Source organism: Haemaphysalis longicornis, unplaced genomic scaffold (genome assembly GCF_048455015.1).
Source record: "Haemaphysalis longicornis isolate Haplotype H1 unplaced genomic scaffold, Haemaphysalis longicornis Haplotype H1 scaffold_3, whole genome shotgun sequence".
NCBI lineage: Eukaryota > Metazoa > Arthropoda > Arachnida > Ixodida > Ixodidae > Haemaphysalis > Haemaphysalis longicornis.
In genome coordinates, this window is record NW_027526335.1 from 61,455,484 (window position 1) to 61,468,991 (window position 13,508).

At 50.6% G+C, this 13,508-nt stretch overlaps 1 protein-coding gene and 1 non-coding gene across 2 annotated transcripts in view; one reads left to right on the forward strand and one right to left on the reverse strand.

Moving 5' to 3' along the window:
- Positions 1-89: 89 nt before the first annotated feature.
- On the forward strand, positions 90-162 carry Trnak-cuu (transfer RNA lysine (anticodon CUU)). Its single transcript has one exon. It is a non-coding gene; the product is annotated as a tRNA-Lys (tRNA).
- Positions 163-5,692: 5,530 nt separating this feature from the next.
- Positions 5,693-13,508, reverse strand: part of LOC144174516 (phosphate-regulating neutral endopeptidase PHEX-like) — a 190,251-nt gene continuing 182,435 nt past the window's right edge. The window contains exons 2-4 of the mRNA XM_077703256.1: positions 10,154-10,358; positions 8,956-9,092; positions 5,693-8,013 (exon numbers count right to left, since the gene is read on the reverse strand). Of these exons, the coding sequence (XP_077559382.1) occupies positions 5,872-8,013; positions 8,956-9,092; positions 10,154-10,322 (2,448 nt within the window). The 5' untranslated portion in view covers positions 10,323-10,358 and the 3' untranslated portion in view covers positions 5,693-5,871. The remainder of the gene's footprint in view (positions 8,014-8,955; positions 9,093-10,153; positions 10,359-13,508) is intronic.

The window sequence follows — 13,508 nt, forward strand, 5'->3', positions numbered from 1 at the left end:
TCCGTAATTTTTTTTACAAAATCGACAGGAAAGTTATGTTAGTATGGTGGCTAAGGTACATAAATGCATTTTTGCAACACAGCACTCGTGCCCGGCTAGCTCAGTCGGTAGAGCATGAGACTCTTAATCTCAGGGTCGTGGGTTCGAGCCCCACGTTGGGCGCAGTTTTTTTTTTTCTTTTTGCGACAGGAAAACGAAAAGAAATTTACTGGGGATATTTTGAGCTCAACAGGGAGCTCACTTGCATACAACAGTGCAGGGAGCTCACCTGCATACAACAGTGCAGGGGAAGGGAAGTAGAGGGGGACTGGGAGTGATAGGATAAAGTAGAGAAAGAGAGATAGAGTAAGGTATAAAGAGAGCTGTCAGTCCGGGCGCATCAGTCACATGCATGCCCACCGGGCTACAGCCGCTGCGTGAGGCCGGTCGTCTCCAGGTGATGGAGCAGATAAGCGAAGACTTCCCGTTGGGTTGCCGCAGGCCCCTTCGGGAACAGAAGGTCCTCCATGCCGGCGATGGGAAGGCGTCTTAATTGTCGCAAATGAATACATGCAAATCTTCACCGCAATCAATGCAAAACGTGATCCCACAAAGGGATGGTCACTACTAAAGGGGAAGGGGGGGGGGGGGGGGGGGAAGGTGTGAACTCTGGTAACTGTGCCATTTTTAGCGAGAAAAAGGGTGAGAGAGTTTGAGGGAAAGTTCAATCACTTCCCCAGTTAGAACTCATTTGAACTTTAGTGTATATAAGACTGCGCACACATTCACTTCCGCCCGTTTATCTGAAGAGGAAGCAATGACGTCTGCATATTCAGTAGTGGCTGCGCGCTGATTGTTTTATTTTACTTTTTTTTTTTTCTGTATTCCGGCCGTTTTGCAGCTGATGCTGAGTCGAGTATGCGTGTTCCATATCAGTTACTTTTTTTCTATCCTATTTAAACTGGTTGAGTTAGCGCAGTTGTTCGATCAATAAATGCAGGAATTCAAAATTATTTTGTTTACGCTTCAGATGAACAGTTTGGCTGCACATAAATACTCGCTATAGATTCTTGTCCCCTTTCGATTGAAGAAGATATGCGCAACTGACTAGACGGCAGAAAGACGTCAGTGGACGCATGCAGAAGGTAGGTCATTTCAATAAATAAAAAAATTGGACCCAAGACGGAACCTTGAAGAATGCCTCAATGAAAGCTTAGGACATTTATGTTTTTGCAATGCATAAGAATCATGAAGGTACAGGGAGACATGTTTTTCTCGGGTCTCAAGAAAAAGCTTGCGAATTCTATACACCACGTGCGAGACGGAAAACATTGGGGAAAGCAGGCCTTTTGGTGAGGACGTCGATGACTGGCCGGACAACGATGCTCGAATGAGCCTCTAACCGCTGGAATGACTCGCTCAAGACGCGAAACGTTGCCTTCAGTGGTCAGGGAAGTACCCAGAAAGTACCCAGGGGATGATGGCGGCAAAGTTGAAAATTTATATTGGTTTATTTTCGCATATGAATCATGCACGATGGTGACATATAGGGCAGGCACACGTTACAATCACTGGAGAGGCAATCGCGGTCGACAGAAGCCCTCACAGTATATATTTTCGGATCACCCAAAAGGTTCAAGCCAGGAAATATAATTTTTTTTGGGGGGGGGGGGTCAGAACTCCCCCTCACCCCCTTGCATGGTTACGGCCCTGCGATAAACATTCCAATGGTATGACTCATCATGACATCTCTTTCTTGTGGCAAATTTTGTACTGAGGTCATGGGAAGGATTGAAAAGAAATATGTTGCGTGTCGCCAAATGTCTGCATGGCAGTTCTTCGGAGCGCTTACATGAGAGCAGCCCTGACAAACTTTTCCGTGGTGATAAAGACATTAAGTTACTGATTTAGCAATGTGACAGTATATCCGCACCTGTCAGGAACCCAGGGATACAGGGCCCTGCACCAACCAAGTATGAAGTATTTATTTTATTTAAGAGGAAAATCAGGTTTTACTAAGCGTAAGAAAGTTGTAATATTAACCTCTTTTAGGTGTAAAACTCTCACGCGTAGTTCCCGTTCCCCCTCGTTTTTACGCCCTGACCAATATATACGCGTCCAAAATACTTCGGTGCCTTCTTTTCACAGTGGAAATATTTACGAAAGGCCAGGTTATATCGAAGAGAGATACCCCTTTCTTTTAGTAGGAAACTTAAAATTCCACGTGGCTATAAGCACGCACCGGTGCAAATAATTACTGCCACCACGCCTTTCACCATAATACCCGTCCCTCCTTCCAGATCGCGGAGCGCGCATGGGGCTTGCTTGAGTTCTACGTGGAACCGCACTCAACGAGGCCCTACACCGAGCAAAGCCAGAAACGTGACCGCAAATTTCGCCCGCGACGAAGTAGATACGAAGAAGAGCGCTTTCCGCCAGGATACCGCGACAAAACCGCCCAGGAAAGGTGTAATAATCGCGCGTCAGCGCCGGGCCCGCGCGAACCATAAGTGCGGTTGCGTCGATATAAAGTTACGGGGAAGTGGGAGACAGAAACTCATACCCGCCAATTCGTGACTCTAAACCGGCAAATAGATAACAGACATAAGGTGACCGTGAAAACGCGGGCACAGGCGCTCCCCCCTGACCGTCGGAGTCGACGACGGAATGGCGGGACGCAGGCAAGGACACGAAAGGCACGGATAAAGCATCAGCGGCGCAAAATGCAGTCCACTGGGTGCACGCAAATGTCTCTTTTCGAGTAGCGGCAGGCACACGGAATTTAGCGGGACGCATACGTGTGTGCTGTAGATGCTCCGTACTGTACAGTCTGACACACTTGGACAAGCTGCCCCGTAAAGACCACTAAGCCTGCACACGGTGCAGCAACAAGCAACCATGCAATGACCCATAAATAAACCTAAAATTATTCCTGTCATTTAAAAGCAGTAACGATGGCGACAACAATATATGGCCGAGATGATTTTTTTTAAAAACAAAACACTCGCCAGTGCGCGAAGTGTTTGTGCATATTGTATTCACATGTATGGGCGCGCACGACGCCCACACGCACGCACCCACGCGCACACGCACACTAATAACCCTCATATAAAAGGCAGAAATGAAAATCTCTGCCTTTAGTTAAACATTTGCTGAACTGTATGCGTTTTTTTGTGAAAGGCCTCCTAGTCCAGGAAGCCTTGGTCCTTGGCTGCACGGCGGGCCCTGTCCACCAGTCGTTGCTGGTTTCGAGGGCGTGAGCTGGTCAGCTGGTCCTCGCACTGCTCCAGCGTGGGAGCTGTGTTAAGAAAAAGAATACTGCGGGAACTCGCAAGTGAGAGTTGTCGGATAAACACGACAGCCGACAGCCGCTCTTCTACACACTGACTCCACGCAGAACCTGTAAAGTAGGCCCTCCACACTATACACAAACACACTGCGGGAAGACGTTCTCAAAGGGGCTAACAGCGCACGTAGACGCACGGACACTTAAGGACACACAAGTCGTCCTCGTAAACATTTCTCAAGGCGTCATATAAGCAATATTGTGCCAAGATAGGGAGGCCCGAGGGAGGGAACTTCATAAAATACCTCCCTACGATCTTGCTCCTCCCTGCGGAGCGGATCTCTGTTGGGAAGGCCGTGTTTTTAGGGGCAATATAATTAGGAGTCCGATATCAAGATACGTATAAAGGTTAAAGCCCCTTTTACTAAACATACCTCCATAAAACCCCACTCACCTTTACAAAACGCTGTGCATCGAGTCTCCTAAGAGTCGGCTTCAGTGCTACACATAAGTGCTCTGCTGGGAAGACATCTTGCAAGGGCAATATGAGCACGGTGTGAAGGCCCTAGAGACCTTTTATCAGCACCATCTATCCATGCGGTAGAAGTAGAAAGAGAACAAGCTCCGCAATAAATGCAAAAATGAAAATTAAGTGATAACGCGTTTTTCACAACGGCCTGCTTTCGGTACCCGCCTTTCAGAGGCTGAAAGTAAACAGCCTTTGGAAGGTAACAAGAGTGCTCGTCAGCTGCCATTATCGTGAAAAATGACGCATGGTCATAACCCTACCGGACAGGTTCCATTGATTTAAAGGGGCACTGACACAAAAATTTTGCATCTTGTTTTTTTTTTTTTTTTTTGCGATAAGTAGCTAGTGACCTACTTATAACCTGTAGAAACCTCATTTGCTTCAGCGTGCGACGGTTGTTTAATTAGAGACATTTTTAATGCGGCCAGTCGCAGTTTCGGTTTCAGCGAGTGCCGCGAAGCGATGGATTTTGTGGATTTTGTGTGAACAAAGCTGACCACGTGACCGTCGGAGGGATATCACAGAGCAGAGCCGCCGTAGCACTGTCGAATCCGCATCGACGGAAGTTTCTGCGAATGCCCCCACGTACTGATCTCGTGAGGCGCTTAATTAAAAAGCGACCGTGGATGTGACGCAGGCGCTGCGAGTGCAAATGCTACCGCGGCCACGGAGCAACCGCGGCTAAAGAACGACGCGCGACGCTCGAGACGGTGGGTGGCAAGACGCGCGCTGGGAGCAGCCGGCCGGTCTGCCTACAGGTCCGCCTACAGATGTGTTCGGCTTAGCACTGCGGCGGATATTCGAGTGCCGCTCTCGTAAGCGGTGCAGATGACAATTTTTAATGCAACCCGCCATCGCATCATTAACTTCTTTCTCATGTAAGCCACCATGGTCGGGACTTCGGGACAATTTCGTGCAGCGGTAACAAGCTATCACTCGAGCTACCTGCGCCGGCCTGGGCCACTGCGCGTTGACTTAGCAGCCAACAGAAATTTGGGAATCTCCCGTGAATCTATGACAGCAGTCTTCGTCGTCACTGGAATGCGAATATTTCGGTTGGTTATGCTGACGCCGCAGACGATCCAATGGGAATTAGCGAACAGGCCCCGCGCTTCTGACGGCAGCTCAATCCCACTGAGTAGGCATATGACAATTTCGGTCGGTTATTTTGACATCGCAGCCAACGAAATTTAGTAAAGTGATCGATTAGCCTAGTTGGTATTCTATGGTTCGTGCAGTTGAGCGCAAAAATGGATGGAAATGGGCTGTGAAAGGACACGCCGCAAGTGCGCTTCAGTTGGAACTTGTAGTAGCGCGCTTGAGTCGTGTCCTTTCACAGTCCCTGCCCATTTCTCGCGCTCAAATGTGCGATCCAATGGGACTTGGTTAATCCGCCACAAACCTCTGGTTACATCTGCCATCGCCAGTGGCCAATCCTCGTTCCACTGCGAGTCCTACAAGAACCCATGCGTGCTGGACTCGCGTTCCGGGGAGCGTTTGAAATACGTATACCGGTTCGGTTTCCATCCAGTTCCAAATATTCGAAATTTTTTCAGCTCTTGATTTTATTTTCCTCGCGCCGTCAACCATTGTAGGAGTGAGCCGTTTCGCTGGCATAGGCGCCGGAGGGCGGATTTTCGGCTCGCTGTATACCGATAAATGCTTTGGCATTATTAAAGATAATTTGATGTGTCCTTATACTACGTCCTCATCGCGCTAACTCTAAACGGCTTTTTTTACAGCGTTTCCCTTTTAAGCAAACCCCATTTGTGGACTAAAAATTATCATTGAATCTCTAACGGCTTTGTTCCGACAAATTATACGAGGCGAAGGCGGAGTCGCGACTATTTCCTTTATTACCACCCATACTCATTCAAAAACGTTAAATGGAGGACGCATTGAACATAAAAAATTAAAAGTAATTTCGTTTTCGACATAATAAAAACAGCCAAAACAAAAACATTGCATTTACTAAGTTTTTAGATGATGCGTGTGCGATACTGTGTGAATACAAACGAAATATGCCAGAACACAGGTACACAAGCGGCGCACACTCCCCATATATAATGGCGGAACGTCAATCAAAGAAGCCGCACTTGTTCGATTCGACTCTGTTCGGGCAGTTGAATGCACGTCTGAAAGGCTCAAAATTGGCCACCGCCCTGTTGCAGTCGAAGCGGTAACGATTGAAGCTGCCTGGACAGGGGCACATGACAAGGCAGGCCGTGATGAAAAAGACCCGCTCCTCGTTCAAATCATCCGCTGCCCGCCTTGTACCATCTTTGAGCCCCAGCGAGGCTTCGAAAACTTTGTGCGCCAACTCCATGGCGGGAACTGCGGGGAAGAACTGCGCGGTAAGCGCTCCTGTCTTCGGGTTACCAGCTGTGCTCGTTTGGGCTGCGCAAAGCGTGGAGTTTGCTGGCTCCTTCTTGGCAATCTGGTCCCTCCACGCAGCGAGAACGGACGCATTGACGAGGTCGCTCTTCGCATCGAACTTGACCGCCCCCGACGGGTCGAAAGCCCTGACCAACTCCAGGGCGTACGCCAAGCCTACGCCCGCGTGCCTCATGGCGTTGATGTCCGGCCCGCGGAAATATGGTGACAAAATGGCTGCCACCGACACGGAGACGGTGTTTAGAAGGCCGTCGTAGGCGAAATACGGCAGAGCGTAGTTTCTAGGCGGTGCTTTCGCGGACGCCAGACACGCTTCGCCTCTGCTCCCGCTGCCACCCTCGGTCAACTGGCGCTGCCTCGCGGATGCAGCCTTGAGCCATGCCTTGAAGAAAGACGTGCTCACAGTTGTCTCGTTCTCAAACCACGACGCGTAGGCTTGCATCAGCCCTTCGTCGGTGGTCAGAAGACCGTCCGGTGGCCAAATGAGTGTCTTCATACCTCGAATTTTTTCCACAGCCCATTGTTTGAAAAGGCCGTCCAGCCAAGCCAGCCTGGCTAGTTTTTCAGCCGCTGCGTTTCTTACAGACGCGAAGAGTGCGTCGGCTGCGTGTCTCTGTGTGGCAGGAAAGGCCGGCGGAACGTGCAGGGACACGATCAGCCACCCGTACATGGCTTCGACCGCTGAGGCGCAAAATATTATTCGCTCGACTTCTATCACACGTTCGTCCCATTTAGCGACCGCCAAGAGACTCCGGTCAGCCAGAGGCGCGAGGGCTCGCACGAACGTCCAAGCGATGTGCTCCAGTAGTTCCTTTGAGGAGAAATCCAGAAACAGGTCGTTGACGGCTTCTAGGAGTGCAACGTCAGACACGAAAACGACGTCTGAGGGCGTAAGTTCTTTGCGCGGCCTTGCGTTTTCATTGAGTTGTTGCCTCCAACGCGACACCGAAATGTTTGCGGTGTATTTCTGGATGTCTCGGAGAGCGAAGCGACGTGGCCTCTCGACCGTGTTATTAGCTGCCGCGATGATCCTTTGACGGATGGCACGGTCGGTGTAGGCAAAACTGCGAATCTCGGCCTCAGGACGCGATGGCGCGCCGGGAGGCCCTAGGATCTTGTAGAAGCCGTTCCAGTATGCCTTATAGCTACCGGCGCCATAGACGTCCTCGTGGACGTAGGCAAATCCGGTGTCAAGCCCGCTAGGCTGGAGAGAGAGCAACGCGTTGCTATTCACGGGGTCGACATGTCGAAGAATGTCCGCGCGAAACCAGAGGTGAACTTGCCAGTTGAGTGTTAGGTCGATCAGGACTCCCAAAGGATCGACGTCAGGCAGAGGTGCGTCCGGCCACGGTATCTTCAGTCTCCTAGCAAAATGCTTGAAGAGAGACACGTCTTGCCTTGTTTCGTTCTCGGAGATGTTCCGAGCCACGCACGAGCTGTAGACCGCCAACAGCCTGTCAGAAACTCTCGGAAAGGACGTGCTGGCGTTGCTGATAACCTTTTCGAAGCTCCGGAACCAGGCGACCATGGCTTCGTACATGAGCGCCGAGCCGCGCCGACACCCACGGGACGTCCGGAGCGAGCAGCTGTGCGCAGCGAAGTCTTCACACGGGCTCACGCTCCTGTTGACGCGGGATGCCGTGACTGCCCCTGGGTAAAATGTGTCCTGACCGAGCTGCTGGTCCCGACGCCACGAGCGGAACACATTCTGGTTGCGAGCCACGAAGAACAGCCAGATGGCAACGATGGTCAGGGAGACCAGGGCAGCGGCAAGCGGGCAGTGGGATCGCTTCCACGGGCTTCTCTCAGCAGGCGTGCCACAAACCTGCGCGGTACACGAGGACTAGGATTAGTGCGCAGCGACGAAGACACGCGACGCCAGGCCAGTGCGCTATCGTTGCGTAGTCGCCATCGGCGTCCAGCTATGGTGTCTAGTCCAGCTCTGCATGCCCCACGGATTATCATGACGGCCACTTGTGCGGAGCTTCTGGCTCTGCATTTCAACACATGGGACAACGCCACCAAGGAAAGATAGAAAGACAATCATTTGAAGCTACAAACGGCAGTGAAGCTGCGGGGCAATTGCCCCGGTAATAATGTGACAAAGCGGCCGTTTGCTCAGGCAATTATTCCGAGGCCGACCATTTCGCGAAGCGAATGATACCCCGCATGCCTTCATTTACATAATCACTTCGCGCCGGCATGTCTGCCGTTGAAGTTTGTATCGCGTGCGTCTTCGCGTTTAGCAGGGCTTTCGGTTTGGGCTATAGTTGGTGTCGGGGATTCATGGCTTCACGTAGCGCTTGTGCCCGTCTCCTCTTTCTGTGCTTGTCCTTTTTTTTTTTTTTTTGCGCTACACGAAGTCATGAATCTTCGCACCTGCCGTTGACTAGCCTTCCTACTCCTTACCCTTTTCCGCCATTATAAAAAAAATTCGCGTTGGTGTGCGACGTTCTTGGGGCGGCTTCTTGCGCAACGGGAAGGACGCGGGCAAATGCATGTAGGTTGCATCTCTTCATTTCCAACAGCGGTTTGCTGGCTTTGTTCCGCTTCACGTTTTCTACGCTCACCACAGGGTAGCACACTTAAGGTGACGTACAACCATTGCCACGTCACATGTGGCCGGGAGGTCATCGCAAACCAAACCAGTATAAGCGTGGAACAAATATAGCACTTATTTGCCGTAAATCTTGAAAAAGAAATGATATTTCAAAGTAAATTTTGATTTTTTATATACGGGCAGGTATTTCATTACAGCCAAGATTACCGCAGAGTGATGTCCTTGTCCTGACATTTGCGATGGCGTCGTGACTGCGGCCGACGGGGTGCGCTCGGCTGTGGCCATCGCGGAGTCATCTGCAGAGACATCCTCTGACAGGGGCTTCCGTGGGTCTTGCCTTTTCCCTGCGTTAACAAAAACGCTGTAAGACTATCACGCTGCTGCAATAACAATAAAAACAGGATGCATTATTTCTTGCCCAAGAACGTAAAACTTGTCGCGTGGCACTGCTGTCGTGGTGTGTAGTTTCTTCTAGCAGTTTGCAGTTTTTTTTTTCTTGCATGCGTGAAATGCAGGTGATTACAGTGCAAGTTTTCTTTGGGGTAGTGTATCTTATTACAGCAACCGTGAGAATTACCGTCAGGAATTTCTCACGGCAGTCGCCTCTGATTGGCTAAGGACGCCTCCCGGAGATTTTATGGGACAAATATTTCCGGAAAACTCGTTCCCACAGCTGCTACTGTGGCGCTGTGTTATAGCACTTGCTTTTAAATGAGAAGGCTCAAGTTCGAGTACAACATAGCCGAAGTTTTTTTTGTTTTTGTTTTTTAGCTTTCGAAAATATTTAAGTGTTCGCTCATGGTGATTTTGTTAATGCTTTTTATTTGGGTCATTATTATATCACGAGGTCGACGTACAAGACTTCTAGAACAGGTTGGATTAGGTTTATTATAGATTGTATTCTGTGTCATTGGGCTGGGTTAGGTTAGGATTGTTGCAGTTGGGCTGGATTTAGGTAGGCTATGATACGTTAGGTTAGGTTACGTTAAGTTAGGTTTCGTCAGATTACTTGGGAGATAATATTGTTCAGCGAATTTTAGGCCAGCCAACTTTCATAGAAACAGCCGTGAGAATTTCGCGGAGGTAATTCTCAAAATCACGATGATCAAAAAATTCTGAATTTCAGCTAAAAAAAATGAGACATCGCATTGTCGGATTCGAACCGAGCCTACTCGTTTAAAACCAAGTACTATACCACAGCGCTACAGATGCAGCTGCAAACACGGCTTTCATGGCATACTTATCCCATAGAATCTCCGGGTAGCGCGCTTAGCCAATGAGAGGCGACTGCTGTGAGAAATTTCTCACGGTAGTTCTCAGGGTTGCCGGGATAATAGACACTATACTAAACTACGTACACACACGAAACTGGCAGAAACTCACTTGATGAAAACCCATAACTCACCGAGGCCGTCGATACAAGGCTGTGTCGGACGATCCCTTGATGCGAGGTATTTCAGGCTCAGCCATCTGTCAGAAGGCGTCGGTCCGCGTTTCTGCGCAGGGGAGCTACCGGTGGGGCTATCCTCTCCTGAAGACGGAACCTTTCTTCCCGGTTCCTTCTGGGACATCATTAGCTTTGTCTGCGGAATCCGGGACTTTGCTGTCACCTGCGAAGACAGCGGCGGTTTTCGTTCGAGCCTCTCCGCCCTTTGACCTTTCTCTTGGAAGGACCCAGCCGCCAGATTTCGTTTCTCGGAATCCTCACGTGGCGCCACGTGCCCATCTGCCAGGCCCAGATCACCTTCTTCGTTATCTCATCTTACTTTTTGGGACGCTCCCTGGTGGTAATTTTTGGTTGGTTGGTTGGTTGGCACCAATAAATAAACGACGCGTACCCACTCATGGGGATTGGCTGAGTCAGATTTGGTAAAAAGGTTAAGAATTCAAACTATAAGGGTAAAATAGAAGGAAGGAAGGAAGCAAACTTTATTTTCCTAAGCATGCACCTTAGTCCAGGGCGCCGTCTTGGGAAGCTGTGGCCATGGCTTCCTCCGCGCCGGACGACAGGAGGAGCTGTGTCGCAGCGCTGGGGTCAGCCAGACTTGCCTTCCAGGATGCCAGAGTTGGATTCGGGATGCGGGTCAACTTTGGATTTCGATCACAGGCCCATATTGTGTGGAATATGTTTGGGTAACCTCCGCAGAACGAGCAAGTAGGGGTGCCGGGTAAATTTCGAAAGCGATGTGGGAGATGTTCAGTGGGTAATGTGTTAGTCTGAATCTGTCGGAAGAGGACGGACTGCAGCCTTGTGAGTGTACGATGTGGGGAGGGATGTACCTTGCGCTGCGCGCGAAAAGACTCGAGGTATTCGCGCGGGCTGAAAGACGGCTGTGAACTGGTCAGGTGCCCGGTAAATAGTTGCTCGGGCGAGCGTATGTGCCCGCTCATTTCCTGCCAAACCCTCGTGCCCAGGAGTCCAAATAATGTGGAACGTGTACGGTTTGTAGTCGAGCGCGTCTTTGATGAGGCGGGCTCTGCGGTGGTGCAGATCACTTCTGATCAATTGTCTGCAGGCGGCTTGCGAATTGGTGACGATGATGATGGGTGTTCGCGGACGAACTATATGGATGGTAGCGGCCAGGCGCGTAGCCAGGATTTTTTTTCGGGGAGGGGGGGGGGGGGGGGGCTAAAGTTGCTCTGTAGTGGTAGATGATGTCGGTGTATGTTTGGGAGAGGGGCGCAAGGGAGTTTGTAATACTGGCTGCATTGTTGCCCTCTTCTGGGAATGCCCGGTGAAGGAGAGCTCGGGCGGTGGCGTGTGCCACCTCGTTCCCAGGGAGGGAAGTGTGGCTGGGTGTCCACACTATGCGGGCATGAGGGAGGGTGGGGCATTGAGAAAGGATGGCCAGGGTAAGAGCCGAGACTCGTCCGAGTGCAAAACGACGACAGGCAGCTTGTGAATCAGACAGTATCGTTACGCTGGGACTCATGGCTTGGGTCATTGCGAGGGCAATGGAGAAAATTTTTTTGCTGATAAGCATTCTACACCCGATCGCGTGGTGTGAAATGGGATAACAAAAGTCACAATAACGGGCACACCATGCGACAGCCGCTACCTCACTTGGAGTTGAAGCAAATTACTAAAACTGCAGCGAGAACAAATATATTTTTACTCTTCATGTACTTTAACTGTTCACGTAATTCACGGACAGCGGTAGCTCTTCATGTACTTAATGCTGTCCCGATGCGCTTTGAGTAACCCTCGTCAACTTTGTGCATCATAGGACATTTAGGCGTTTATATGAATGGAATTTACGTTTTCCCGCTTTCTAAGTTACCTACCCACTTCATAGCTGGCGCTCCTTTCAACAACCAACTCAAACGCAAATATTGCATTAGACATACAACGAGATATAAATTTTTTGGCTCGCAAACATAAAGGTACTGTGACATCGTGTAAATATTAGGAAGCGACTATTTAAATACCAAAAGACACAGTGATCACGCAAGAATAAATCAAGGGCCAGGGGAAGAAAATGACTTACAATCGCGGCCTCTTTTGTGTGTTGCATGGCACTTCGAGTGTGAGCTTACCAAAGCCAGGCGTTTCGGCTCTTGCACCGTTCTATCATGTGGGCGTTGTTGTGACTCGGGCCCCTGAATATACACTGCTGTGGGCAGCCACCGCCCAGACAAAAAAAAGCGGCCGTGGACGCAATGGTGGGGCTTTAGTTGTGACCGAGGTCGAACATGGCCATTGGGTATTTGTTACTGTCGCGAGCGCCGTCTGCCTATGGCAGGGCTGGTGACCGCCATGCCTTCACGTGTATAGTTCATACCACAAGCTGCATGCAGCAGTGTGGAGGCTACATCGTTGTCGATACAGCGCCCACTGAGGGGGGTTTTGAAAGGACCTTTCAGTCTCCCCTCTCGGCAGGTGGAACCGCAAGACCCCGGCGCTCATTCTCACTTTCCTTCGCGGTGAGTTAGGCGCCCTCAGTGGGCGCTCTACTGTCAACAATGTAGCCTCCACACTGCTACATGCAGCTTGTGGTATGAACTATAGGATGAAGTCTGGAACTCGCTCGGCAAGCCGCAGCGTGGCCTTTTCGTCAACTCCCTGTTCCCCAGTTTCCCAGGTTAGCGAAAAATACAGCCGAACGAATCTGCCTAATCGCGGAGGAGAAAATGACAGTCTGCAACACCGCTTTCTGAAGGGGGACCGCAGGGCTCGCAAGCTGAGCCCATTCAATTATCCCACGTCAACCCTCTCCTGGGCTCCATAGAAACGTGAAAAAAATGACGGGGTGACGCCCAGAAGAGGGGCATACTTTGCTATGCGCCTCATCCACAAAGGCCCTCTGCCCAACCACGACATTCATCCAGCTATAAAGCGTGCACGTTGCGCACAATACGCAGACCAATCGCTTTCTTCAGTTAACTTGCAGGACTGTCTGCCACCGCCGCTTGCACGTGGTTCTCTTTACACATACAAAGATCGTCTTTTCCCTTTCGGTACCAGTTTTCACCCATCAGTGGCGAGCGGTCTCCCTTTTTTTCCGCCGCGAGTCAGTGCGGACCATACCGTGAGGAGTCAATCTCCTCTGCGGAGAACGACTCAGCCGGCCAATTATTCTCTGTGCGGCCACATGCCACACACAAAGGGACACAACGCACGCCTTTGGCGTCCCGTGCGCAGAGCGTACCAGGCGGCTGCCATCGCTTTTAGAGCTGCACCACTCCAAACCGATTATCCTGACCCGGGCGCTTCGTTTTGCGTAAGCTGCAATGCGTTAGGACAGGCATTGGGTCGTGAA